At 40.8% G+C, this 24,650-nt stretch overlaps 1 protein-coding gene across 2 annotated transcripts in view; it reads left to right on the top strand.

Moving 5' to 3' along the window:
• Positions 1-24,650, top strand: part of MYO16 (myosin XVI) — a 550,785-nt gene that overhangs the window by 491,268 nt on the left and 34,867 nt on the right. For both annotated transcript variants that reach the window (XM_087435860.1, XM_087435859.1), the window contains exon 33: positions 15,420-15,578. In XM_087435860.1, the coding sequence (XP_087291986.1) occupies positions 15,420-15,578 (159 nt within the window). The remainder of the gene's footprint in view (positions 1-15,419; positions 15,579-24,650) is intronic.

Raw genomic sequence — 24,650 nt, 5'->3', positions numbered from 1 at the left:
TGTAGGATATGAGCTCCAGCCTTATTAATGTGGTGTCAGACGCCTGTTCAGTACCAGCCAGAGAGTAAAGGTGTCGTGACTTCTCACCTTGTCCCAGGGACAATGCGAAGAGCTGCACAGATGGTCAGCAGGGGTTTTCAACAGCCACCGTGATGGGGACAGGAGAAAGACACACACTCAGAAAAGCCCTCATCATGTGTCTCTATAGCAACTTCCTAAAAAAAAAAAGGCAGAAATTCATGATTTTATAAACTATGTGATTATAGAAACAGAGCTATAGATAATGGCAAAGTTAGAAACATGGCTGAATAAAAAACTAGTGAAGGATCCATACTCAGAGCCCCTCAATAAACATTTGTTAGGAGAATTTAAACTCATTGTTTTCGTGACCACGGTGCCTCTACCGTGCCGTGCTTCTTCATTATTCTTTGAAACCCAGGAGCAAAACCAAGCAGAGAGTTGTGACAATTAAATATTTAGATCAACCTGATCAAAAAGTTACCCTTTGAATAGTATGAATTATCTTGGGAAATTACCTTAAGATATTGGCTGTAAATCTACAGCCGCTAGCATGCCAGTCAGACAAGAGATATGTGTCTTGTGTAGTTCATCATCTTTGAGATGAGCTAACTGTGGCAGAGAGGCCCGGGGGATGTTCTATAAGGCACCACCAGCAGAAGAAGAATCTAGTGTACCTGGGATTCTGAAAAAAAGGCAGTCTTTTCAGAAGTGGATTATCTTTCATAACCAGTAAATATTGTTCCTACTATCAACCCGTTAAAGCAGGCACCCATTGTGTATCGTGTGTCTCTATACTGGATTGTGAATGAAACTCCCACTGGGGGCTCCAGAGAGAAATGCACTGCTTTATCCTGTAAGCCACTCAGCAGCTCTCCTTAAGCAAGTTAATAAAGACCTTCCTGACTATCTGCATCTCATTATTGCCATATAATACAGTATCCTAGGGTTTTCTTCCTTTTGTGAAGAAACGCTTAGAAGCGACGTGGTGCATGCAATGTTTTCCTCAAGACGGGCTGGATGGGTGCTGTGTTCTCTCCCTCTTTAAGAGTCTTGGAAGAGAAAAACCTATTTCTTAATTACGTACCAGTGTTTAGGTCCTTTATGCCGACTTGAATCATTTTTATGATTAATCCTCAGATTAGCCTAGAAAATTTCACACCACCCAAGAGCTAGTTATATTCAATATCACTTTACTCAGTGCTTCATTCCATGAGTCACCATCAGTCGCCTGGCATCCACTGTGTGGGAAGCTTCTCAGGCCTTTTTCTACTCCGGTTTTCATTTCTTTCTTTTTCTGGTTTCTTCTTGAAATCTGCAATGTTCATACTTAGGCACTGTACCTTTGCAATTACTGGCCAATTGCAATTTAATAATACATGTTAATTATAATAATAAAGTAAACAATGTTGTTCATTGTGCTCCTCACATAGATGACTAGGTCCTAAAATGTGCAGGGCCCAAACCATGACAGGCATGAGCTAGATCTGCGATTACCGAGATTTACAAGGCAACCCTCACGGTACCATGACACCTGAGAATTTGTGCGTTACCCAAAGTTCCTGAAAAACCTACAAAAAAGCTTCTTCGCACCCAAAACTCTGGTTCATAATAGAACATACTCTTCCAGAAGAAATATTCACTTTATAAAAAAGGACAACTGACATATGCACAATGGGAACATCGGGGTATTTCCCAGGCAAATATGCATGTTTTGGATTTTGGTTTTATTATTCTCCTTTGATGTGGAAAGATGGATGATCCAGGAAGAAGTGAGTGAGAGAGAGAAGACTTGAGAAAAGCAATGGTGAAAATTATCGCTACCCAGGCATTTCCACGTTACCCAAAAGCAAACCAAAGCTCGCAGCCATTAAATTACTTCCTGAAGTCACATGCATTTGTTGAAGTTACTTATGCTTAATTCCAGTTCTCAGGTGAGATCACCAACTGGATAGGGCCCAGTTGGGTTTTTTTTTTTTGCTTTATTTTATTTTATTTTATTTTATTTTTCAATTTTTTGTTTATTGCAGTAACATTGGTTTACAACATTGTAAAAATTTCAGGTGTACATCATTGTAGTTCTATTTCTGCATGGACTACATCATGCCCACCCCAGTTGGGTTTAACAGCAGGATGGAGGGCACATCTAGGAGTCCAAAAGACTAATTTAAAGTACATTAGCCCTCATAACACTTCTGCTAGTTCACACATCCTTTCTTGGGTAAACAGGCAATGTCCAGCAGCAGATCCTATAGAGCAAAAGAGTATTGATTGATTTATTTATATGCATGAGAATTGTCTTGTCTCTATTTTGTCTCTTGGTATTTAACCCCCTTTACAGATAGCTAGTAATAGAGTCTCTCTTGGATTTTTAATAGATGCATTGCTTTAAGAATCCTCAGTCCTTAAGAAAAATATAATCTTTGCTGCTCCATTTCAGGGACGTTAGCTTGTGCTTGAGTCTGAGCATGCTGTTCTAGTGCCTTCTGGCCATACCCTTCTCCACCACAGAAACTCCAGCACAACCAGAGATGTGCTTGAGTCACTTATAGGTCACGCAGGACAGTAAACTCTAATTGTCTAAATTGTCTAATTTCATGGGTGTTGTTGCAGATGTGTGGGTGGGGGGTCTCCTCTGCTCACTTCCCCAGACTTGAAATCTCGTCTGATTTACAGAGGCGGGGATAGTGACTCAGGACGGAGGCACTGTGCCTGTGTACAGTGGTGAGGGATCATACAAATGTCTTTTTAATCTGATGGCCTTTAGAAAACCCAGCGAGGTGGTCCACCTGCTAATCAGAGAGCATTTCCATTGCTGTGAAGATTGAATCCATCCTAGGAACTGTCTGTAATGGTTCTAGAAGAAATATTCCATTTTTCAGATAATACAGTCCTTCTATGACATGGCCCCAAGACATGTGGTTCTTTTCAGGGCGTAAAACATCAGAGGTTAACTTCAGGCAAAGTGCTTAAACTAGCAATAATATTTTGTGTTTCTATTTGCCTCAAGTTTTCAAAGAGGTTTGGAAAAATCCTTAAATTAGAAGGGCAAGCTTCACTCATTTATTCGTTTATTCAAAAGATGCATTAAGGATCTGTTTTGTGCCAGGCATTGTATTAAGTTGCATGGATTTTAAAAATAAAATGTGGGGTTTGCTCATAAGCAGCGCACATCAGAGAAACACGAGAAATCCAGCGTATGCAGGCAACGAGAAACACGTTTTACATGAAGATAATATTCGGGTTTCACAAAAAACGACCTTCCCTTAATGCTTGTGAAACCCCGCGTTTTTATTCAATTCATTCTGCTCTCTTTCATTTTTAAATGTTTATCGTGGCCCACTAAATTGATCTCCTAGCCCATAAATATGTCCTTTAAAACACTGGTCTAGAAGGTAGGATTTATGTGGAGGGATGGGTGAGATGAGACGAAAGCGACAGGATAGAGAGAGTAGCGTGCGTGGAGGCCCTTCCCCTTGCTGGAGGCCAGTGCGTGCTCCAGCCTGCACTGTCTGTGATTCCAGGGTGTGAGGCCATAATCAGGGTACGTTTTGGAATAACTACACCAGGGTACTTGGAAAAATTTTTCTATGTTCACTGACATGTAAACATACATACTTTAAAAAGGATGCATGAGAAATGCTTAGTTGTGGGGTGTATGAGAAGCGGAGCCCCCCACCTGGTGGCCATTGGGCGGTTTTTTCCTGCTGTACTGGGTGACTGGAGAACCCACTTGAGACACAGGTGTGGCCTTGCCTGCAATGTCCCAGCTGCTCATCCTCTCTGAGTCACTGACATCAACTCTGAGATTTGTCACTGCCACGGCTCAAGGGAAAGTCAGTCACACGCACATGCGATTGATTTGGAGGCACAAGGCATTAGTCACGCCCACCCACCTACCTCTCCCGGTGAAGGACGCAATCACGGGAGCTGTCAAAGAAACAGTCCGTGTGGCTGGAGGAGAATTCTGACAAGGATTTAAGTCTACATGGATGTTTTTTATTTATTCTTTCAGGCCTCAGAGCTGCCGGCTAGTAGCCAGCTCTGAGGGCGGGGGGGCTGGTGCAGGGCACCGCCACACGGTTGTTACGATATTGAAGTATCTCCCTGCCGGTTGGAAACGACTGCTGCCTGAAGTCCTCCACAGTCCCCAAGCCCACCCTCTGTCTTGGCCGTCCTGGCCCCAGGGCTGCCCTGTTTCTTCTCCGTCAAGTGTTGACAGGGCAAGAGGCTTAATAAGGTGTGTGGCTCCCACCTGCTCCACTTGGTTCTGGCCTGTGCCCTTGGGTTTAAATATTTTCAGTGGGTAAATTTTGTGCTTAGTTCTGAACAAGGATTTTGAAAAGACTCAACACACACCACTGCTTTTTGTTTTTTCAGTTTTGCTGATTTTACTGGTTCTCTCTGACTTTCTCTGCTGCAAGTGCATCAGTGAAATTAATGCTGACGGCTAGAGGTTTACTGTCCTGTATGACACGCCGGGGATTCAGCCACACCTCTAGTTGTGCTGGGGTTTTGGTGGTGGAGATGGAGATGGCCAGAAGGCACCAGAACAGCATGCTGAGACTGGAGCAGAAGCTAGTGTCGCTGAAATGGTGCAACCATAGCTTATATTTTTCTTATGGACTGAAGTAGTTATTCTTAAAGCAATTTATCTATTAAAAGTCCAAGAGGGACTCTATGACTAGCTATCTATAAAAGTGGTTAAATACAAAGATACAAAATAAAGTCAATACAATCTCATGAAAATAAAAAAATAAATAAATACTCTTTTGTTCTAAAGGGATCTGCTGCTGGGCATTGGTTGTTCACTTGAGAAAGGATGTGTGAACTGGTAAAAGTGTTATAGGGGCCACCCTGTCTTGTTTTTTTCACATGATAGACATCACTAGCTTACCATCCACGTGACACCATGCAGGTGTCACAGATACTAAATGCTCCCCAAGAAAAAGCAGGAATATTATCCTCTCCGCCTTTGCTTTCCAGAGATAGTGAAGAGGAACCATTGACCTACACTGAAGCCTATGCTGCCCAGACCAACAGTGCTGCTCTGCAGGTGCTGCGTTCCAGGGCTCCTGGGTTTACATTACTGCCTGGCATGTAGGACATGCAAAAATACAAAAATAACAGCAACATAAATAAGCGCATGACCTGTGAAATTCTACATGAGGAAAGGGTCTCTGGGCCCAGCCCGCTTGTTGTTTAGGTGTGCATATTCAGCTAATTATAGGAAAGACAAGCTACCCAAGTACAGGCAAAGGAAAGGAATTGACATGATTTTTTCCCATTATGGCAGGGACAGACTAGATGGGCACAAAAGGATCCAGTTAGTTAAATTTAGAAGAAAATTGGCACAGCATAATTTTCTGTGCATTTTTAGGTTCTGAAAACCTTATTTATACTGACAGTCATTTTTTAGCTTTACTATCAATACATTCTTCCCGTGCTCAGCACATATGTTGTTGAAGATATCACTCTATTTCCTGCTTCAGTTGGTGTTTTCAAGTGCAAACCCTCTCCTTAGACTTGGCAGGGGAGTGGGTGGCAAGAGCTAAGAGGAGGGGACAAGGAAGCATTTCCATTCTACCCTACTTAACCCAGAGGATATGTGTGTGTGGCACTTTCTGCCACAGAAGGATGCTTAAAACACAAGTTCAAGAGGAATTTTGATCTAATCAAGAGCGGCTGTTTCATAGTGGTTATTAAAAAGTAGGAAGGAATGTGGGGGGCCAGCTCCAGCCTTTTAAGGTGATAGGACGTTGGACAATTGTGTTTTCTCAACCCACCCATCCTTTCCAATTGCTACAGTGTTATATTTTTCTGTTTCTCAAGTCATCAGTTCTTAGAGAAGTGTAATCGTGGGACGCGGCTGTGTCACAGGAGTAATCGCGTGGGAACCAAGTGTTCTGTTTCCAGTTCTCTGTTACTAATAGACAGTGAAGCCCTCTTTTGATACATTTCTGCGACTACTGGAAAGGGATGGTAAAGTCAAGTTCACGTGATTTAGGGTCAATTAGACCTGTGTTGTTCAAAAAATACACAAATCCAGCATGCACCTTTCGTGAGCATACACATCTCTTCTTTAATAATACAGCACTCTACTCACATCTTGTATCTCGTTACACAACCCAGCATGTGAAATCCTCTTCTTATTTGAGTTGAGGATCAGCCACTGGGTCTATGTGAATCCTTACAGTTGATGTTTGTCTTTCTCAGAGGCAATATGCGGAATGTTTGGGTAATGCTATCACATATGAGAAAAAAGCTGAATTCGCTGCCTAGAAGCTTGTGATTACAGAATGCAGGGGGACTTGGGAGTGCTTTCTAAGTCCTTATTTGTGTTTCTTCCTCATGTTCAATGATAGATTTTAGAAAAATCAGAGATTTAAAAGGCCTTTTTCTTTGTAACATAAACTAGATTTGGTTTAACACAGACTAGATGCTGATTTCGGGTCTAAGAGATCCCATCCAAGTTTAATTACACACTGTCTCTGTGTATCTGCGAGCACAGTCTAGCTGTAACTTCTAAATTTCAGAAACGAGAGCTTGAGAAGTAGCAGGACCATGCCAGGCACCCCTCTCAGCGTTTGTACTTTTCCTTAAAGCCAAATAGGAAAAAACAAGCACATTCCCCACTGCAGTAGCCTTTCTGAAGAGGAATTTTCCTATAGAGTTGCAGAATGAATTATAGCCAGCATGAGTAATGAGTTTAAAATGTATTTTCACATTTTTTATGCCTTGCATAGCACTCTTGGTATTAAATCAGTCCAACAGCTATAGTTTGTTTTTCTCCTGCATTACTGAAACCTGGATTCTCTCTCATACATTTCCAAAATACACTCTAAAATTATCTCAAGTTAAGGTAACTAAGAAAGACATGATGTTTTTAAGCATTCTTCTTAAAGAAACACTCCATGGCTCATGCCTTCCTCATTCTCCTTGACCTTTCTGTGGCATTTGGTACTGTCAGCCTCCCTCTGCTTTGAGAAGCCCTTCCCTTCTGCCACCACCCCCAGCCACACGTGCTGCCCCCTCCAAGGCTCCTCCCGTTTGTATCCACTATCTCTTGTGCTTAGCCTTCTGACTCCTTACCCATAGGAACATCACTTTTCTGGAAGAAGTAGATTCTCAGGTCTCTCCTAGACATTTTCTTTTCAGTCCTAAGAAATGTTCTTGTTCAAATAATTCTCACTCAGTTTAACCCTTGTGTATGTGGCTGTCACTTCAAAGTCAACATGCACAGCCTCAAACTCACCCTCATCTCTGGCACCTAGCTGGTCCCAATTTACTCCTAATCCCTCAGCTCTAAGGTCTTTAACTGAGCTGACGCCCTCACTCCCCATTCCTTCTGTCACTGCCTCAGGCTAAACTCTCTCTGCTCTTGTTTCTAATCTCTCTTCCAAGCGAATCCAGCTGTACCCTTTTTTGCTAGATTGATAACATTTTAAAAATACAGTCTTCTTCATGTCATGCCCTTACTCAGAATACTTGCTGGAACCCACTCGTGTGATGCTGCATAAGCTCCAAATGTCTCCCACTTCCCAGGGCAGAGCTGTGGGCAGAGCCAGCCTCCTCTCTCTCTCCCTCTCCCTCTCTCTTTCTCTCTCTCTCTCCCTCTCCCTCCCTCCCTCTCCTCTCTCTCCCTCTCCCTCTCCCTCTCCCTCTCCCTCTCCCTCTCTCCCTCTCCCTCTCTCTCTCTGTCTCTCTCTCCCTCTCTCTCTCTGTGTCTCTCTCTCTCCCCTCTCCCTCCCCTCCCTTTCTCTCTCCCTCTCCCTCCTCTCTCTCTCTCTCTCTCTCTCCGTGTCTCTCTCCCCGCCCCCGTGTCTCTCTCTCTCTCTCTCTCACTCAGTTCTGATTCTGTTGCTTTACACTTTGTGCTTCCTTTTCCGTCCTCCTCTCCACACTCTGTCCCTGCTTTAGAATCCGGTGTTTTCTCCTCCTGCCCACACCCCAAAGGCTCACCTTGCTACTCCACCCCCAACCCCCACTCTCCTGTAGATTCCTGGGGCATTTTGCAGTTTTCCTTTCAGCCCCTGGTCTTCTGCTGCCTTAGCATTTGCATTGAAGGCACCTTGAATGCAATCACCTTTTGAGTTGAGTCACCACCCAGAAGCCTGAGAAAAGGCACCCGTTAGAATGCACCCTGGCTGTGGCTCCCACACGTGTTGGCATTTTATGTGTTGAAGGCGTTAACATACAAAAACAGCCAACATTAACTCAACTGAGTAGGATGAGAATCCCACAATGACTCTTCCAGATTATTCATTCCTAAATCCCCCAAGATAATTGTACAGTCATCTGTGATTTTTCTTCTCGTGCTTATCAGTTTGTACCATACATTCCTGTCATTTATTGTGTCTTATCACCCCTCTAGAATGTAAGCATTTGAGGGATCATTTCTTTTAGATATACATTTCTCAAAGCTCTCAGCTAAATCTTAGCATAAAGTTTAGACCTTGTAGGACTTAATAAATACTTGTTGAATTAATGCAGGAATCTCCCCGTTTGGAGGAGGACTGTGGTCTGCTCTCTTTTCACCACTCTCCCTTCTACGTCCAGCTCTCATGCGTCCCCCAGAGTGGCCACCAACTCGAGGACATCTTACTCTTTCCCAGGGAGGGACCAACCACGATGCCCTTTGCCACATTTCTTCTAGTTGTTGATTTGGAGTGAGCACTTCTCGAAGTCACTCATTATGCTCACTGTGTTTCTCTAGCTCGCCCAAACTTATTCAAGGAAACTTCCCTCTTCCTAGTAAGAAGCTTCTTTCCTCCCCTGAGGAATCTGCATTCTTTTCTTAGCCTCTGTTTCACCTCTCCTCTCCCTCAACAGAATCCTACCTCCGTTTCCTCTTCTAGACACATGACCTTACAGGAACGTATTCACACCTCTCTTATCTGGGTGAACTTGCAAAACCTGTGACTAGGAGGGAGTTCAGATTCTCCCCCTTGGACATCACCCTGAGGATCTGTGTGAAACAACTGTGGCCATCGGGAACAGTATCAATGAGAGCCCCAGGTTATGTTGCCTCGTAGCCTTCTTCTGTGGTTTCTCACTGGGTTCATTTCCCAGAGAGTGCGGACTCCCCAGCGGTATTTGATCAGACAGATTTCTGCTAGACCCCTCTATGCCTGGGACAAGTTCCATTTTATCCAGATATTGAAGCTTATGCAACTGGGGTCCCAGCGGGGGGGTGGGGGGGCTTCTTTAAGAAAAAGAATAAAAATGACAAAAATTTAGGGAATAAAGTGAACATTTATTTAAAATGAGAAAATAAATCAAAGCAAAGTATGCATTTAGAAAAGCTGCCAGGTACACAAGCATTAACTGCGCGTGCATTGACTGACTCCCTCTCGGGCCTTGGAAGTGGCCTTTGCAAGTGGAGGTGGGGGCTGGACCTCCACTCACTAGACTCCTGGTCAGCCTGCCTCTGCTCATCTCCAGCCACAAGATTCCAGAGCTAGCGGTTACCAAACTGATTATAGTTTCCTGGCATTAGAGATTGTAAAGCCATGTAAAGTCAGATTTTAAAAAACTAAATACGTATGGAGCTTGCATAGTGGTAGAACAATAAGGAAATATTTATCGATGATAATTGGTAGGACAACAGTGAACATGTGAATCTCACATCATGGGTGAGGAATACAATTCAAACATCCCTAAGTCCCTTCTTCCACGAGTTAACACTCGGGTGGGAAGCAAACAGCTCTGACCCTTTGAATAAGTAGAAAATTTTCACCTCACACAATGTGAAATTTTCCTTACCTTGTAATTTTAAATAAGTAATGATTAGAACTCAAAGGCATATTATTAACACTGAAAATCCTTTCGTATGTTTCCAGTAATCTCACGTGAATGGGGAAAAACTATTAATGTGATACTTGATTTCTCCATAGTCATTCACATGAATTTTTTAGTTAGTAAACTTGTCAACTCTTTTAGTTACAAAAACGGTAGCTCCTTTTAGAAAACAAAATTTCTATAGCAATGTTGTTGTAATAATTCATTTATCATTCATGAATTCTATTTTATAGACTAGAGTACAATTATTCTGTTATTCATTAATTCTAAAAATTCTATTTTTCTCTTTCTTTCAACAAACATTTATTGAGGACCTACTCTGTATGGGCACAGTTCTGGGCACTGACTTCATTGAGCTCCTGGGGCCAAGATTCTAGAGGGATCAGAGAGAAAATAAACCAATGAGTGAAATGCAGTGTGTCACGTGGTGAGAAGGACCAGGCAGAAGAACTAAAGCAGGGATTGGGGACAGACGTTGCCCTGGGGCGGGGAGAGGGGAGTTGTTTTCCAGAAGGTGGTCTGGAAGGCCTTGCTGTGAGGGGAGGTGTGAGTGGAGCCTGGACAAAGTGCAGAGCCCCCGTGCTCTCCCCAGGAGAAGGAGAGGCTGAGCGGGAGGACGCGGAGGCAGCATGTGGAAAGGGGGTAGTTGGAAATGAGGCCGAGACGAGCAGGGAGGCAGGTCTTGGAGGGTCGTGGAGAAACGGCGTGATCTGACCTAGCTTATGTACACCTGAAACTAACAGGATGTTGTATGTCAATTATTCTTCAATTAAAAAAAAAACAGGTTTCTCAACCTTGGCACTGTTGACATTCTGAGCCAGATCATTCTTCGTTGTGGGGGGCTGTCTTGTGCACTGCAGGGTGTTTGCAGCATCCCTGACCTCTACTGGCTAGATGCCAGGAGCACCCCCTTCCCCAGTGTGACAGCCAAAAATGTCTCCAAACATTGCCAAATGTCCTCTGGTGGGCAATAGCTCCTTCTATTGAAAACCAGTTTTCAGAGGATCACACCCCCCCAGTGTGATATTTTAGTTATATAAAAACTAACACAGGACAACTGAATTTTTCTTTTTTTGTATTCACATTTAGATATTTGCTAGAACTCTCTCAGTAGACTAAGATTCAACTTAAATGTGCCTACATTGCATACTTGTATTTAATAATCATATCCTAATGCAAAGGCCAAGACTTTCTCTTTGAGTCAGATTCCAGTGTGATTCATTTCTCCCGTACCTGTAAAAACAGCTCCAGGCAGGGGGCACAGAGAAATCCTGTTTACAGGCTAAAAGAAAACATCCCGGGTATTTGACTGAACTGGTGTTAGGAAGCACCCAACAAGAGGATGCCACTGAGCTGCACAAACCACTGATTTCACAAGATGCAGGATACAAAATGACTCCGACACACCTTGAATCGTCATACTGGATTTTACAGTACTCACTGCTCTGCTGGTTGCTTAGATTTGTTGCGAGTCTCAAATATTTCCTTTTGGTGTGACTGACTTTTCTTTGCCTTCAGAACCCTGATGGCCACTGCTTGGAGGCATGAACAGGCTTGATACTTTATTTGCTCTGAATAATTCCTTTTGAAATTCTCCATAAAGTATGCATCTTGCACATACACTTTTATAACTAAGGCATCTTCAGACTTAATGCCAGTGTCCTCTTGACTTGTTCTTGTAATTTCCTCAATACCTATGAACAGGGTAATGGGTGTATTTTTGACAACATTGCAACCATTTGTGCACTAAACTGACACTTTACAGCAAAATCAAATTATTGAGTTTTTACATTTAACTCTCATTGGGGCTGAATAGAGAAATTAACAAGTTGGGGCACAGACACTTTTACGTGTTTGCATTTAACTTGGAGGAAGGGCGTTTATGAGCAGAGGCTGACACAGCATTTAGTAAGCCAAGTAGCCGCCGGTTAATAGTTGTGAATAAGGATAACTCCAAACTGGGGACACCAATATTGATTTCACAACTCTGTTTCAGTGGCTAGAGTACAATTTTCAACCTGTGGTTCCCAGTTCATTACCACCGAGGCTCGGGTGATAAAATAGAGCCACAGAAAAAAAGCTGCCTTCTCCTTTATATCAGCAAGTGAAATAAGAAGGGAAGGCTACGTAGAGGGGCCAAGCGTAGGGGTGACTGTGGGTGGACAGTGGAGACCGGCTGAATCCAGGTGCAACACCACCTCATTGTGAAATGTTTGCACGTAGATTAACTTCACCAAGCCTCAATGACCTCGTCTCGAAAATAGGCGTAATCGTGACAACTATTCAGAATGTTATGAAAACAAGAGCTAAGACAACTCCCACATCTAGCCGGGTGTTAGCAAGTAATAAACACTGAGGAGGTGGTAATTATTGTAGGAGCAATGTGAATAATTATCATTAGGTTGGCCATTAATTCTTATGTCTTATGTTAAGAAGGTCTTGTTCCCTTATTCCAATCCAGAGCCATCCTTGAGTAGACATACGCTTTTAAGATAAAAACAGAGAGAAAATTTTAGTGGATAATGTAAGGATCACAGCCTTACTTCTATGACCAATTTAAAAACATTTCTTGGCTCTAATTTGTTGATTGGAAATATGAGAATATTTTATAAACTTTAACAGCAAAAATGGAGGTTTTGACTATAATTTAAATGCATCAATTGTTTAAGAGATAGAAATCAGTTATGAGGGAAGCTAGCTTCAAATATTCATACCAAGAGTCAACAAATGTCTCAGAGGGTTGAGTCTTGTAGCACCAGACAAAAGAGGACTGTCCCCGTATGCCCTGCTTCTCACACCTCCCATTGCGCTGAAAACAAAACACCACCTCCCCCTACGGTGGCCCCCCGGGCCCTGGGCCATATGCCCGCTCCCCTTTCTCACCTGCCCCCTGCTTCCGCATGCCTGACTTATTAGGATGCTCCTAACCAGCTCCTTGAAAAAGGCAAGCCCTTTCCTGCTTCAGGGTCTTCACCCATGTGGGGAGGTCTCTTTCTACACAGCCCCTTCTTTCCCTCTTTCTTCTCTGAGCCTAAATGCGACCCCCTAGAGATGTTTCCCTGACTCACACTGCCTGAAAACCTTGGCTGCCCAGCCCTGCTGCCCACCCAGCTGGGATTCCTCCTCTTCCAGTTATCCGCTTTTCATCTGTTGTCAATCATGTTCCCAAGAGGTCGGCTCCAAGCTGCCTGTCCGTTGTACTGATTATTACACCTCCCACACCTGGACAACGTCTGGCGCATAGTATGCACTCGATTAACAACTGAATTAAAGAATGAAAAAAATCTTAAAGAAATAAAAGCAGCTGACTGTGTCTTTAGACAGCTTTAAAATCAAACCTGTTTTTCTAATTTTCAGAAGATTAAAAAAGGCAAAATAGACTTGACCAAGGAGAACAGACATTCTTTCCATTCCAGGCTGTGGGCTAATTGCTCATTGTCAAGAGCCAAGGTGGTTAAGATCACTGACCTCGCTGTGGCCACTGTTCTTATGTATGCTGGCTTTGCCAAAGCCTCTTTGCTTGTTTTTTTTGTTTTTTTGTGAGGAAGATTAGCCCGGAGCTAACATCTGTTGCCAATCGTCCTCTTTTTGCTGAGGAAGACTGGCCCTGGGCTAACATCCGTGCCCATCTTCCTCTACTTTATATGGGACGCCGCCACAGCATGGCTTGATAAGCAGTGCATCTGCCTAGGCCGGGGATCCGAACCTGCGAACCCCGGGCCGCCGCAGCGGGTCATGCGAACCTAACTGCTACACCACCAGGCCGGCCCACTCTTTGCTTGTTTTTTAAGTGCAAGGAGTCAGGAGCTACAGTGGATACAACTAGAACATTTAAATAGAACTCTTCCACCTGGTTTTCAAAGCCCTGCTCATTTTGCCTTCATTCTAACTATCTAGCATCTTCTACTGCTAAACCTTATCACACCTTCCTGTCTGGGCAAACCCGGCTCCTCTCTATGATGTTCGTGCTTTGCTCGTAAATGAGTGGTCACTGCACTGCGGTGATTTGAACAAGATCCCCCACTGCGGGTAGGAAGAGGCAGGTTGATAAGAGAAGAGGACATTGCAGGCAGAGGGCATGCACATACCACGGCACTGGAGTCAATATGGAGCATCCAGATAAATACCCATGGCCTGTCGTGCTCTCTGAGTGTAAGTCTCAAGGGCAAGGAGTGAGAAAGTCCAGGAGGAAGTGTTAGAAAGGCTCACGTCAAGACCAGCCTTGGGAGACAAGCTCTGGAGGGCTGACTGGCCTTCTCTCTCCTTCCTCCCCTACTTGGAATCACAGATACACTGTTCTGCCACATGTAAAGTATAAGGAAACCAATTACGCCTATTATCTCTTTTGAATATTCGTTAGCCTAAAACTTCAAAAAGGCCTAACTTAACAACAGCCAGAATCCGCTCTGTACCAACAGACCAAGAGCAGAGCACCAGGCGTAGCCTTGACATAGAGCAAAATCCCCCAGTAGTTTAGAGCTGTTTTTGAGGTCCCTAGGGAAGCAAGAGCCAATGCTAGGTATGCCCAGCCAGACTGAGAGGGGGACCTGACTCAGGTAGAGGAGGAATGTGACTCAGATAGAGGGGGACCTGACTCAGGCAGAGAGGGAAGCCTGACTCAGGTGGAAGGGGAAGCTGACTCAGGTAGAGGAGGAATGTGACTCAGGTAGGGGGACCTGACTCAGGTAGGGGGGAACCTGACTCAGGTGGAGGGGGAACCAGACTCAGGTGGAGAAGGAGCCTGACTCAGGTGGAGGGGGAACCAGACTCAGGTGGAGGGGGAGCCTGACTCAAGTAGCGGGAGACGGGGGAAGGGGGTGGAGAGGGCCCTGCCTGACACTGGATGGACAGCTGTGCCTGCTTTGCACACTCTGGTCACTTGTAGACCCTGCCTGGGGGGATGCAGCGATTATGGAAAAATCTACCTCAGTTAGACATCGTTCCAAACCCAAGCATTCACTATATTTTACTTTATTACTACCACATAGTTTTAAAAAGTCTTCATTTTGCTCTTCAGGTTAATTTGGACAATGGCTTCTATGTTCGTATATCTCAAAGCACTCGATGTGGGACATGTAGTACACATTTTGGTAATTTTGTTAGTGTATAGAATGTGGAAGTAGAGTTTTGAAGTTTAGCATTCCTAAATAGAGAATACATTTTATACTAATGTTGGAAATATATTTCTTTTTTTTTCAAAGCTATAAGATTGCCTCAGCTCTGCTTAATTTAATAATTCAGAAAACTTCTGAAACATACTTATTGCCACACTTCTTTTAGGAAGTAGCCTTCTCAAGATGGACAGTACTATAATAGCAAGCTATTTGACCTGTGACATCAAAAATTTTGTATAGATATGTTTGAAAATAACAAATTATGAAATTGATTATCACCACTTAGTATTTTTTATTATGTTTAACAATTTTGTGGCAAAACTTGGTGAATATTTTGTAGGCCATAGATTTGATTAAGGATTATTATTATTTCAAATGTAATTAGTGTTTAATTTGATAAGTTGTGTTATTTCCTTCTAATATTTTATTCAACTTATTCAGTACATTTTATCAGAAAAGAATAATCTTTTCTAAAATTTATTTTAGGTTTTGAAACTAACATGAACCTAACTAGCCGAGATGATCCTGGTACATCAGAAATTGCATCAGAGACTCAAGATAGAAATGCAAATAACCATGGAATTCAATTATCTAATTCACTCTCTAGTGCCATCACTGCTGAAAATGGAAATTCCTTCTCAAATGGTAAGCACTTTTTAAACTCAGAAGTAAATAGACAGAAGTTTTAAGTTGTATCAACTTTCTAAGAGAGAAAGAATTTAAAACATAAAAATGAAGTAGGCTTAAAAACTGGAAAATAGAATATAAACTATGAAACTTCACTGTAGAGCACATTGTCAACATACTATTGGTTAAGTTAAAGAATTAAAATTGTGTTCGGTGTTAGCTGACTTTTTCTGAGGTATTTGGTCTAGTATAAAATGAGAACCAGTATAAAATGAGATTTATACTGAGTAGAAGGAGGAGATGGATACTCTAACAATATTTTTAATTTAAAAAAAATCTTTTTCTTCTCATACCTAAAAAATGTGAAGGAAAATAATATTGAAGGCATGGTAAGCACCAAACTGGTTTTAAGTATTTAATTTGAGTGTATCAATGAATGTATCATTTAGAAATTGGCTTGATCATGTGTCTCCAAAAACTAATAGTGGCTTACACAATTAGCTTACTTCTCTCACACATAAGAGAAGCCCAGAGTTTGTAGTAATGGCTGACAGGAAGATTCGGACCAATCTTCTTCAGAGAATATCCAGAAGAGCTGGACAAGACATTTCTTTTTGTTTGTTTAATCTGATTTAAAGCACTGGAAAACTATCAAAACCACGAAATACTGGGAAGGGACTGAAGGAGGGGTATGTTAGGCAATGGAGGTGAAGCAAGGAAGCCTATATTCTAGGCTTTTCTCTGATGGATGTTCAGGGCACTTGCCTAGTCCACAGAAGGCAGCTGAGAGGCCAGGCTGTGCTTCTGACGGCCTGCTAGGATTGTGGGGACAGAGTCTAGGGCTGCCAAGGCTGGAGGTGAGGCTTGACGTATCCATCCTCAGGGTCAGATGAAACAGAACCAGAAACCACAGCTCATCTGTGAATCATCTCACTCCCTGAAGTTGGACTGAGGTCCTCTAGGATAGACAGGCCCACAGGTACCTAGGAGAAGTATGTATATATGTTTATATAAATCTATCCTGAAGGACAATCACGGCATCCAAGGCTTCAAAATATTCTAAGAAACCATTTTGCAAATACAATGTTCAACACATAGTCCAAAAGAACCAGGCACATGAGAACACAAAATAAGATGAAAACTTACAAGCAGAAATAGCGGTCAATTGCAATATATCCATGGGAGCTCAAAAGATTGGCGTTCAAAAGCACGTACTTTTAAAGTATGTTTACTATGCCCAAGGAGATAAAAGAATGAGAATCTCAGCAGAAATGGGAAACCATAAAAACGTGTCAAATGGAAATTCTGAAATTGAAGAATACAGTCATAAAATTAAGTACAATAGAGGATGAGTTTAAATTTAATTAGACAGTCATTTAAAAAAAATGAGAAAAGTGAAAGATAAATCAGAAAATATCCAGGATGAGACACAAAGAAGCCAAAGAGAAGAATAGAAATTCCAGAAAATGCTTTAGATTCAGAAAGGATACAGTGAAAAGGGTTCTTAGAATCCTAGAGAAAGAAGAGAGACTAGATGAGCAAGAGAAAAGATTTGGTGAGAAATGTTAGAGAATTTTCCAATACTGATGCAAGCATCAAGAAACAGATTTCAGTTGGCGGTTTCTTATAAAGGTCAACATACACTTTCCGTATTACCCAGCAATCCCACTCCTAGCTATTTACCCAAGAGAAGTGAAAATGGTGTCCACACAAACAACTGTATGCAAATGCTTATGGTGCCTTTATTCATAATCACCTAAGACTGGAAATAATAAAGTGTCTTTCACCTGGCAAATGGGTTGTATTAGTTATCTACTGCTGTGTAACAATTACACCCAGAACTTAGAGACGGAATACTATACAACAAATGGCTATTAATTTGTAGTTTCTGTGGGTCAGAAATCTGGGGGTGGCTGAGCTGCGTGCCCTTTGGTTCAAGGTCCCTTATGAGGCAGCAGTCAACTGTTGGCCAAAACTATAGTCATCTTGACACTTGATGAAGACGGTCTATTTTCAGGACCACTCACGTGGCTTCTGGCAGCCTTCAGAAGATCCGCTTCCCAGCTCACTCACATGGGTTTCTCCATAAGGGTGGCCTCACAGTGGAACAGCTGGCTTCCCCCAGAGCAAGCAATCCACAAGAGAGCAAGGAGGAGCACTCACGATGGAAGTCACAATCTTTACACAGACCAGTCTCAGAAGAGACATCCAGCAATTCTGTCACATTCCATTTGTTGGAATCGAGTTATTCATCTGGTCCACTCGATGGGAGGGGATCACATGCAGTGAGTGCCTAGAGGTGGACTCATCAGGGGCCATTTTGCAGGCTGTCTAGCACATGGAAAAACTCTGCAATAAAAAATGATGAACTACAATTGCACATGACAAAATGGGTAAATCTCAAACACATCACACTAAGTGAAAAACGTTAGAATCAAAAGACTGTAGGTATGATTCCACTTATATGACATTTTAGAATAGGCAAAACTGTAGGGACAGACAGCAGATACGTGGTTGCCAGAGGCTGGCTACAGGGGCAGGGGATGGACTGTTGTCTTAGTCCGTTCGTGCTGCTGTACCAAGATGCCATAGACTGGGTGACTGATAAACAGCAGAAATTCATTGCTCACAGTTCTGGAGCCTGTAAGTTCAAGATCATGGTGCCAGCATGGTCAGGTTCTGGTGAGGGCTTTCTTCCTGATTGCAGACTGCTGACTACCAACTTCTCACTGTGTCCTCACATGGCAGAAGAGGCTCTCTGGGGTCTCTCTCATAAGGGCATGAATCCCATTCATGAGGGCGCAGCCCTCATGGCCTAATCTCCTCCTAAAGGTGCCACCTCCTAATACCATCACCTTGGGGATTAGGATTTCAACATATGAATTTTGGGGGGACACAAACATTCAGACTACAGTACACTGGAAAGGGGCATGTGGTACTATTGACAAACAGGAATACATGTGTCATGTGCTCCTGTAGATTCATAGGTGTGCACATTTAATAAGAGTGACTCTTTCTGTCTGTAAATGTGACTTTTGTGGAAAAAAAAAAAAAAACTGCAAAGGCTGAGTAGAATAAATAAAAAGAAAACCACTCCCAGGCATATCATAGTGAAACACTGGTAAAATAAAAACCAAGCGTGCATATTTAACATGCTCAACTAAAATAACTGCCACTTTAGAATTTTATAAACAATAAAAGGAAACTCCTGTAAGAATGAAGTGGGGGGCGGCCCATGGCATAGCAGTTAAGTGCGCACTTTGCTGCTGGGGGCCCGGGTTCGGATCCTGGGTGCTCCCCGATGCACTGCTTGTCAGGCCATGCTGTGGCAGCATCCCACATAAAGTGGAGGAAGATGGGCATGGATGTTAGCTCAGGGCCAGTTTTCCTCAGCAAAAAGAGGAGGATTGGCATGGATGTTAGCTCAGGGCTGATCTTCCTCACAAAAAAAAAAGAATGAAGGGGAGTTAGGGATATTTTTAGAAAAAATAAAAACTGAAAGAATTAAACATGGGCAGACCCAGAATGCTCAGAGATACAAGAAGGAATAAAGAACAATTTTTAAAAAGTAGTGAAGTCAGGAGAGGGCAAAAACGATATTTGATATTATACACTGATAAATCAAACCAGCAGGTTATAATTTCAAAGGTAACCACTGAAAGAATAGTAGTGGGGTGTATAATATCCAAACTAATAGAAACAGTAGAATAAAATAATGAGTCAATCAACCCAAAAGATGGCAAAAAAGGAAAAAAATAGGACTGTCTGAAAGGTAAGACAAATAGAAAGGTCTTAGATGGTAGATGTAAAAGCATACATGAAAATAATTAAACTTAATTGAATTACATTAAACTTTAAAAGACTCTCATCTAGTGTAAGTTCACATTAAAGATAAATTGATTAACACAATATTTTAAAGCCTAATCTTTCTAAAGAACAAGTAAACCATGAGGATACTGAAAGTTTGAATATAAAGGAATAGAAAAGGAAAAGATATAGCATGCAAGTATTTAAAAACAACAACAATTCTCATCTATTTGGAAGATAAAAATGACATCTCTAAGTCATCAATAGTTGCATGAAGAAATCACAAAAAAAACTTTTTAATGTCAATCAAAATATGATAGAACTATGGGAAACTGCTTATATATTAAATCATGGAGATTTATACCTTTAAATATACTATTTCAAAAGAAGAAAGGCTAAAAATTGGTGCTAAAAGTGTCGACAAATTAGAAACAGAACCACAAATTGAACACCAAGAAAATAGAAGGAAAGATGAAATAAAAATAAGAACGTGAGTAATTAAAATATAAAACAAGCAACAAAGCCAAAAGTTGGTTCTTTGAAAAACTTCATCTTTGAGTCATTAATAAATTGATAATTCTCTTGCAAAGTTGATAGAGAAATAAAAAAAGTGTACACAAATAACCAATTTTAGGGATGGAAAAGGGGATCCACCACAGACCTTGCAGAAATTAAAAAATAATGAGTATATTATGAACAGTTTTATGCCAAAATAAATTTGTAAATCTAGATGAACAGACACATTTCTCAAAAAAAAAAAAAAAACACCACTAACAAAAGTGGAGAAAAGAAATAGGAAAGCTAAATAGTAACATAAATATTAAGTTATTTTAAATTGTAATTGAATACTTTCCTACAAGGAAAACTCTATGCCCAAATGGCTTACTGGTAAGTTTTCTCAAAATTCTAAGGATGAAATAATGCCCATGTTACATGAAGTCTTCCAGAGAATAGAAATGAAAAAAAAAGGAGAAAAAAAGAACTAAAACTCTCCCAGCTTGCATAAATAGCCACTTACTCTATGACAACATTGGCATTGTAGGGCACTGGGGGAAGGGTAATTGATTGCTATCTAAGTGAGTAAAAAATGAAACTACCTTATGTTTTACACTCAAAACAATTCCTGGTAGATTATAGATCTAAATGTCAAAAGTAAAGTAATAAAATTTATAGAAGAAAACACAGGAGAATGTCTTTTTTACCTCAGAGGTGGAAAAAGAAAGAAGTAGTTCTTGACAGGATGCAAAAGAGTGCTAACCATAAAGGAGAATATATATATAGGGAGAAAATACTTTTCACACATTTAACCAACAAAGGGTTATATTCAGAATTTCCTTAAATTCAAAACAAAAAAAGACAACTGAATAGAAAATTGGACAGGATACATGAATAAGCAACAAAATAAAAGTTTTTAATAGAGTCCAACCTCATTAGTAATTAGAGAAATGAACATTAAAACCACAACGTGATTCTACTACAGGCCCTATAGAATCACAGACTGGCTGGCAAGGATGAGGAGCTGTGTGAAAGGATTACCACAAAAGTCAGGACAGTGACTTCATTTGGGGGAGAAAGAGCCAACAGTGATTTGGAGACAGAATGATAGGACTTCTGCGTAGCTGACAATGTTCTATTCCTTGATTTATGTGGTAGTTACAATTTAAAAATATTGGGGAAAATAGAGGAAGAGAGAGGAAGGGAGGTTTCAGAATGGATGTTAGGCATCCTGGACTGTGGAACTTCATGGCCATCAGAGACTTGGGCTTCACCATCCTGTCTCTGGCCGCCCTCAACGTCAGTGCTGATGTAGGTTTTCAGCTAAGCATACTGCTGACCAAAGGTGTCCATTGCTGATTTATCAAGGAGGAAGAGGAGAATGGATATAGGATAAAAACTAGCCCAGGGAATTTTAATCATAAGTCACACTTTATTTGGGATGAGTCTGGAGGTGGGTAGTTGGTGGGGGCAGGGTTTGTTCAAGCTTAGCATTAAAGTCTCTCGAGTCATGTGGGAATGTTCTGTCGGCACTCAGAAAAAAAGATTGTTTTAATCACACACACACAGGAAAAATCCCAAAAGTATTTCTGAAGCTTACCCCCCATATAAGCAGGGATTACATGTTATGATTACAAGTATTCCACTCACAAGGCGGAGGCTTTTTGGTGCAGGGTAAGGGAAAGTAATGACACAGGTAAGATGCAGAAACTTTTCTAAACCAGCAAGAGAGACATCTAGAAAAAGGAACTGCAGTTACCCAATATTTATTACTACTAAGAACACACAAAAGTTCAGCAAAGAGTGATATGGGCTCCCAGGATCCCAAAATATTGTCCTTTCTTAACATTTTCTCTTCACTGACTTTAGCAGCTTTCTTAAAAAATATATTGTTATTCATATGACATTTATAATTTTATTCAGGTTATAAAAATTACACATGCTCTATGTGACAATTTGAAAAACATAGGAAAGGATAAAGAAAGAATAAAAACTACCGTCAATTCTATTACCTAGAAATACTCTAAATATGTCTAATATTCCACAGTGTAGAATTTTAATTTTTCATACAAATATTCTGTGCATAGTTTATATATTTGGTTTTATTTTCATAAAGTTTGAGTTATATTGTACATATAGTTTTAATAATCTGCTTTTTTTCCCCTTGGAAATATCGTGTAATTTATCTCTAGTCAACAAATATAGATCTGCATTGTTTACAGCTAGCCATTAATTGTACTCAGTGCATAGTGTGCCATCATATAGGACTACCATGATTTAAAATAACCAAGCCCTGTTTTTTAGATATTAAAATTATCTCCCAATTTTCCACCCTTAAAATAACACTGTTTATGATATATTGTCCCAACTTGATTAAAATAGGCATTTTGTAAAACTTTCCATGTTAATGTGTAATGTTCAGATGTATGTGTATGGTTAGAAATACAGAGATATAATCTTTTTTTAAAAATGATTGCTTTCTGGGGCCAGCCCTGTGGCCTAGTGGTTAAGTTCGGCACGTTCTACTTCAGTGGCCTGGGTTCAGTTCCCGGACACGGACCTGCACCACTCATTGGCAGCCATGCTGTGGTGGCGACTCACATACAAAATAGAGGAATATTGGTACGGATGTTAGCTCAGGACAAATATTCCTTGCAAAAAAAAAAAAGATTGCCTTCTGAAATCTCTGATAATAATCCTTTGCAAGGAGGTAAAAATAAGAAAAACATTGTATGCCCTTATATTCAAATTGAATATTCCTAAAATAATAAAAATAGAACTTGAGTAACAGCAATAGCCATCAAGTGTGTAATAGAAGAATATTTCACAAAGGTTGCATATATCTAGTAAGAAGGTAATTAATTCCTTTTTTAGTTGCAATTTGGGGATATTTAAGGATAAACACTAAACAGAAAAGGGAATTTAAAATGTATTAGAATGATCAAAACTGAATACACAAATATTTTAGAAAAATGGCTGTATACCCAGCACTTTTGCTAAAATTTCACTCCATGCCATCCTCCCTAGCTCACCTTGGATTTGTGTGTGTGAAGAAGATTAGCTCTCAGCTAACATCCATGCCAATCCTCCTCATTTTGCTGAGGAAGATTGGCCCTGGGCTAACATCCGCGCCCATCTTCCTCCACTTTATATGGGACGCTGTCACAGCGTGGCTTGACAAGTAGTGCATCAGTGCATGCCGGCATCTGAACCCCAGGCCGCCGCAGCGGGAGTGCACGCACTTAACCACTATGCCACCTGACAGGCCTCTCACCTTGGATGACGTATATCCTACCACAAAGAAAGAGAAAATAGAAAGTTCCCTCACCAAAATATTTAATTTGTTTGTGTTTTGAGTCAAAAGGCAAAAGCTATGACTTGGGAAATGGTCCTAGCAAACTTAATACAAAAACTGTGAGTCTTACTCTAAAAATCAAAATAAAACCAAAAACCAACAGAACAAACAAAAAAATCCTCTGGGCCAAAATGGAAATTTCTGTGGAATACGACCCTGAAATTAATAATAAAATGACGTCTCTGGGAATATTGGGCTTCTAAACTTCTGCATGTAACAAATAGTGTACGTTCAAATCCTAGAACACAGATTTACAACATACGTTGTCCCTTAAATGCTTTTAGGGAACAGATTTTAAAATAAAGCTGGTTCTTTGTTGTCATTCATTGAAGGCAACTTGAAAATCTCAAGAGTTATGCACATAAAAGGAAAATTATTTCAATTGGGATTTCAATCTTTCAAAGCAACTTGACATGTTTATGTTGATCTACTTTGTGAATACCATAAACTTCTGGGTTCCTGAAACCTTCCCAAGATTATTAAAATATCCAGCACAATGCCCTCGACTCTTAGGCACTAGGTAAATATTTACTGATTGAAACAATGTTGCATATTACATATGAACCGGTAAGTCCTATGTAGGGGGCCAAGTCAGAAAATTTTTCCCAGTCAGTATGTTAAAAATTGAACAAATATTACACATGTGCAGCATATGAGGGATACATGATCATTATAATTCTTAAAGCAGTTATTAGTCCTGATTCATAATTCACAACGTACACTCAATGTGCTTTCTAAATGAAGGCACAAGATGGAAATAAATATTTAAAATAACTTGAAGTTCTAATTGAATCAGAAATAGTGTTATTTTCTAGGAAACGATTTCTCTCTTGAATGCCAGTATCTGCATGCTACCTCTGCTTCCCAGAAATAATTATCTGTTTGTTCATTTGCTGAAATATAGTTATATGTGGGTAATTATAGCTATCACTTACTTTAATTGCCATCCTTTTACTGATGTGAACACAGACTTAGATCTTTTTTTGTATACTTAATTATTCCTTGGACTTGTGGTTATTTATCATTAGACTAGAGAACAGTTTTTAGTGTAAGAACGTTTTAGTTATATCAAACAAAATATTGTGAATATAAAGATGTTTATTTTGTGGAAAATATAGATATAAAAGATTCCAACTAGGCCATTTTATGTTCAGGATGATTTCTTTCTTACTGCTCAATGAATATACATTTTATTGCTGGGCATCAGGAAAAATGGCAATTAAAGAATACAGTCATTATATTTGATTTTACATTTATCTTCTGTGAAGACTGTTTCTTTTTATTTGCATTATGTTTATCCTCAGTGCACAGTAAGGATTATCTGTGGAGATAAAGGGCTTTTCACAGGGAAGGATTGAGTGAAACCATCTGCAACCAGGAGCTCTGCATAGACTCCAGCGCCCTATTGAACTTAGCACCATTGGAACACCAAA

Source organism: Ceratotherium simum, chromosome 10, assembly GCF_057802395.1.
Source record: "Ceratotherium simum simum isolate JZ-2026a chromosome 10, ASM5780239v1, whole genome shotgun sequence".
NCBI lineage: Eukaryota > Metazoa > Chordata > Mammalia > Perissodactyla > Rhinocerotidae > Ceratotherium > Ceratotherium simum.
Note: the sequence above shows the minus strand (reverse complement) of the source record. Positions and strands in the feature narration are given on the sequence as shown.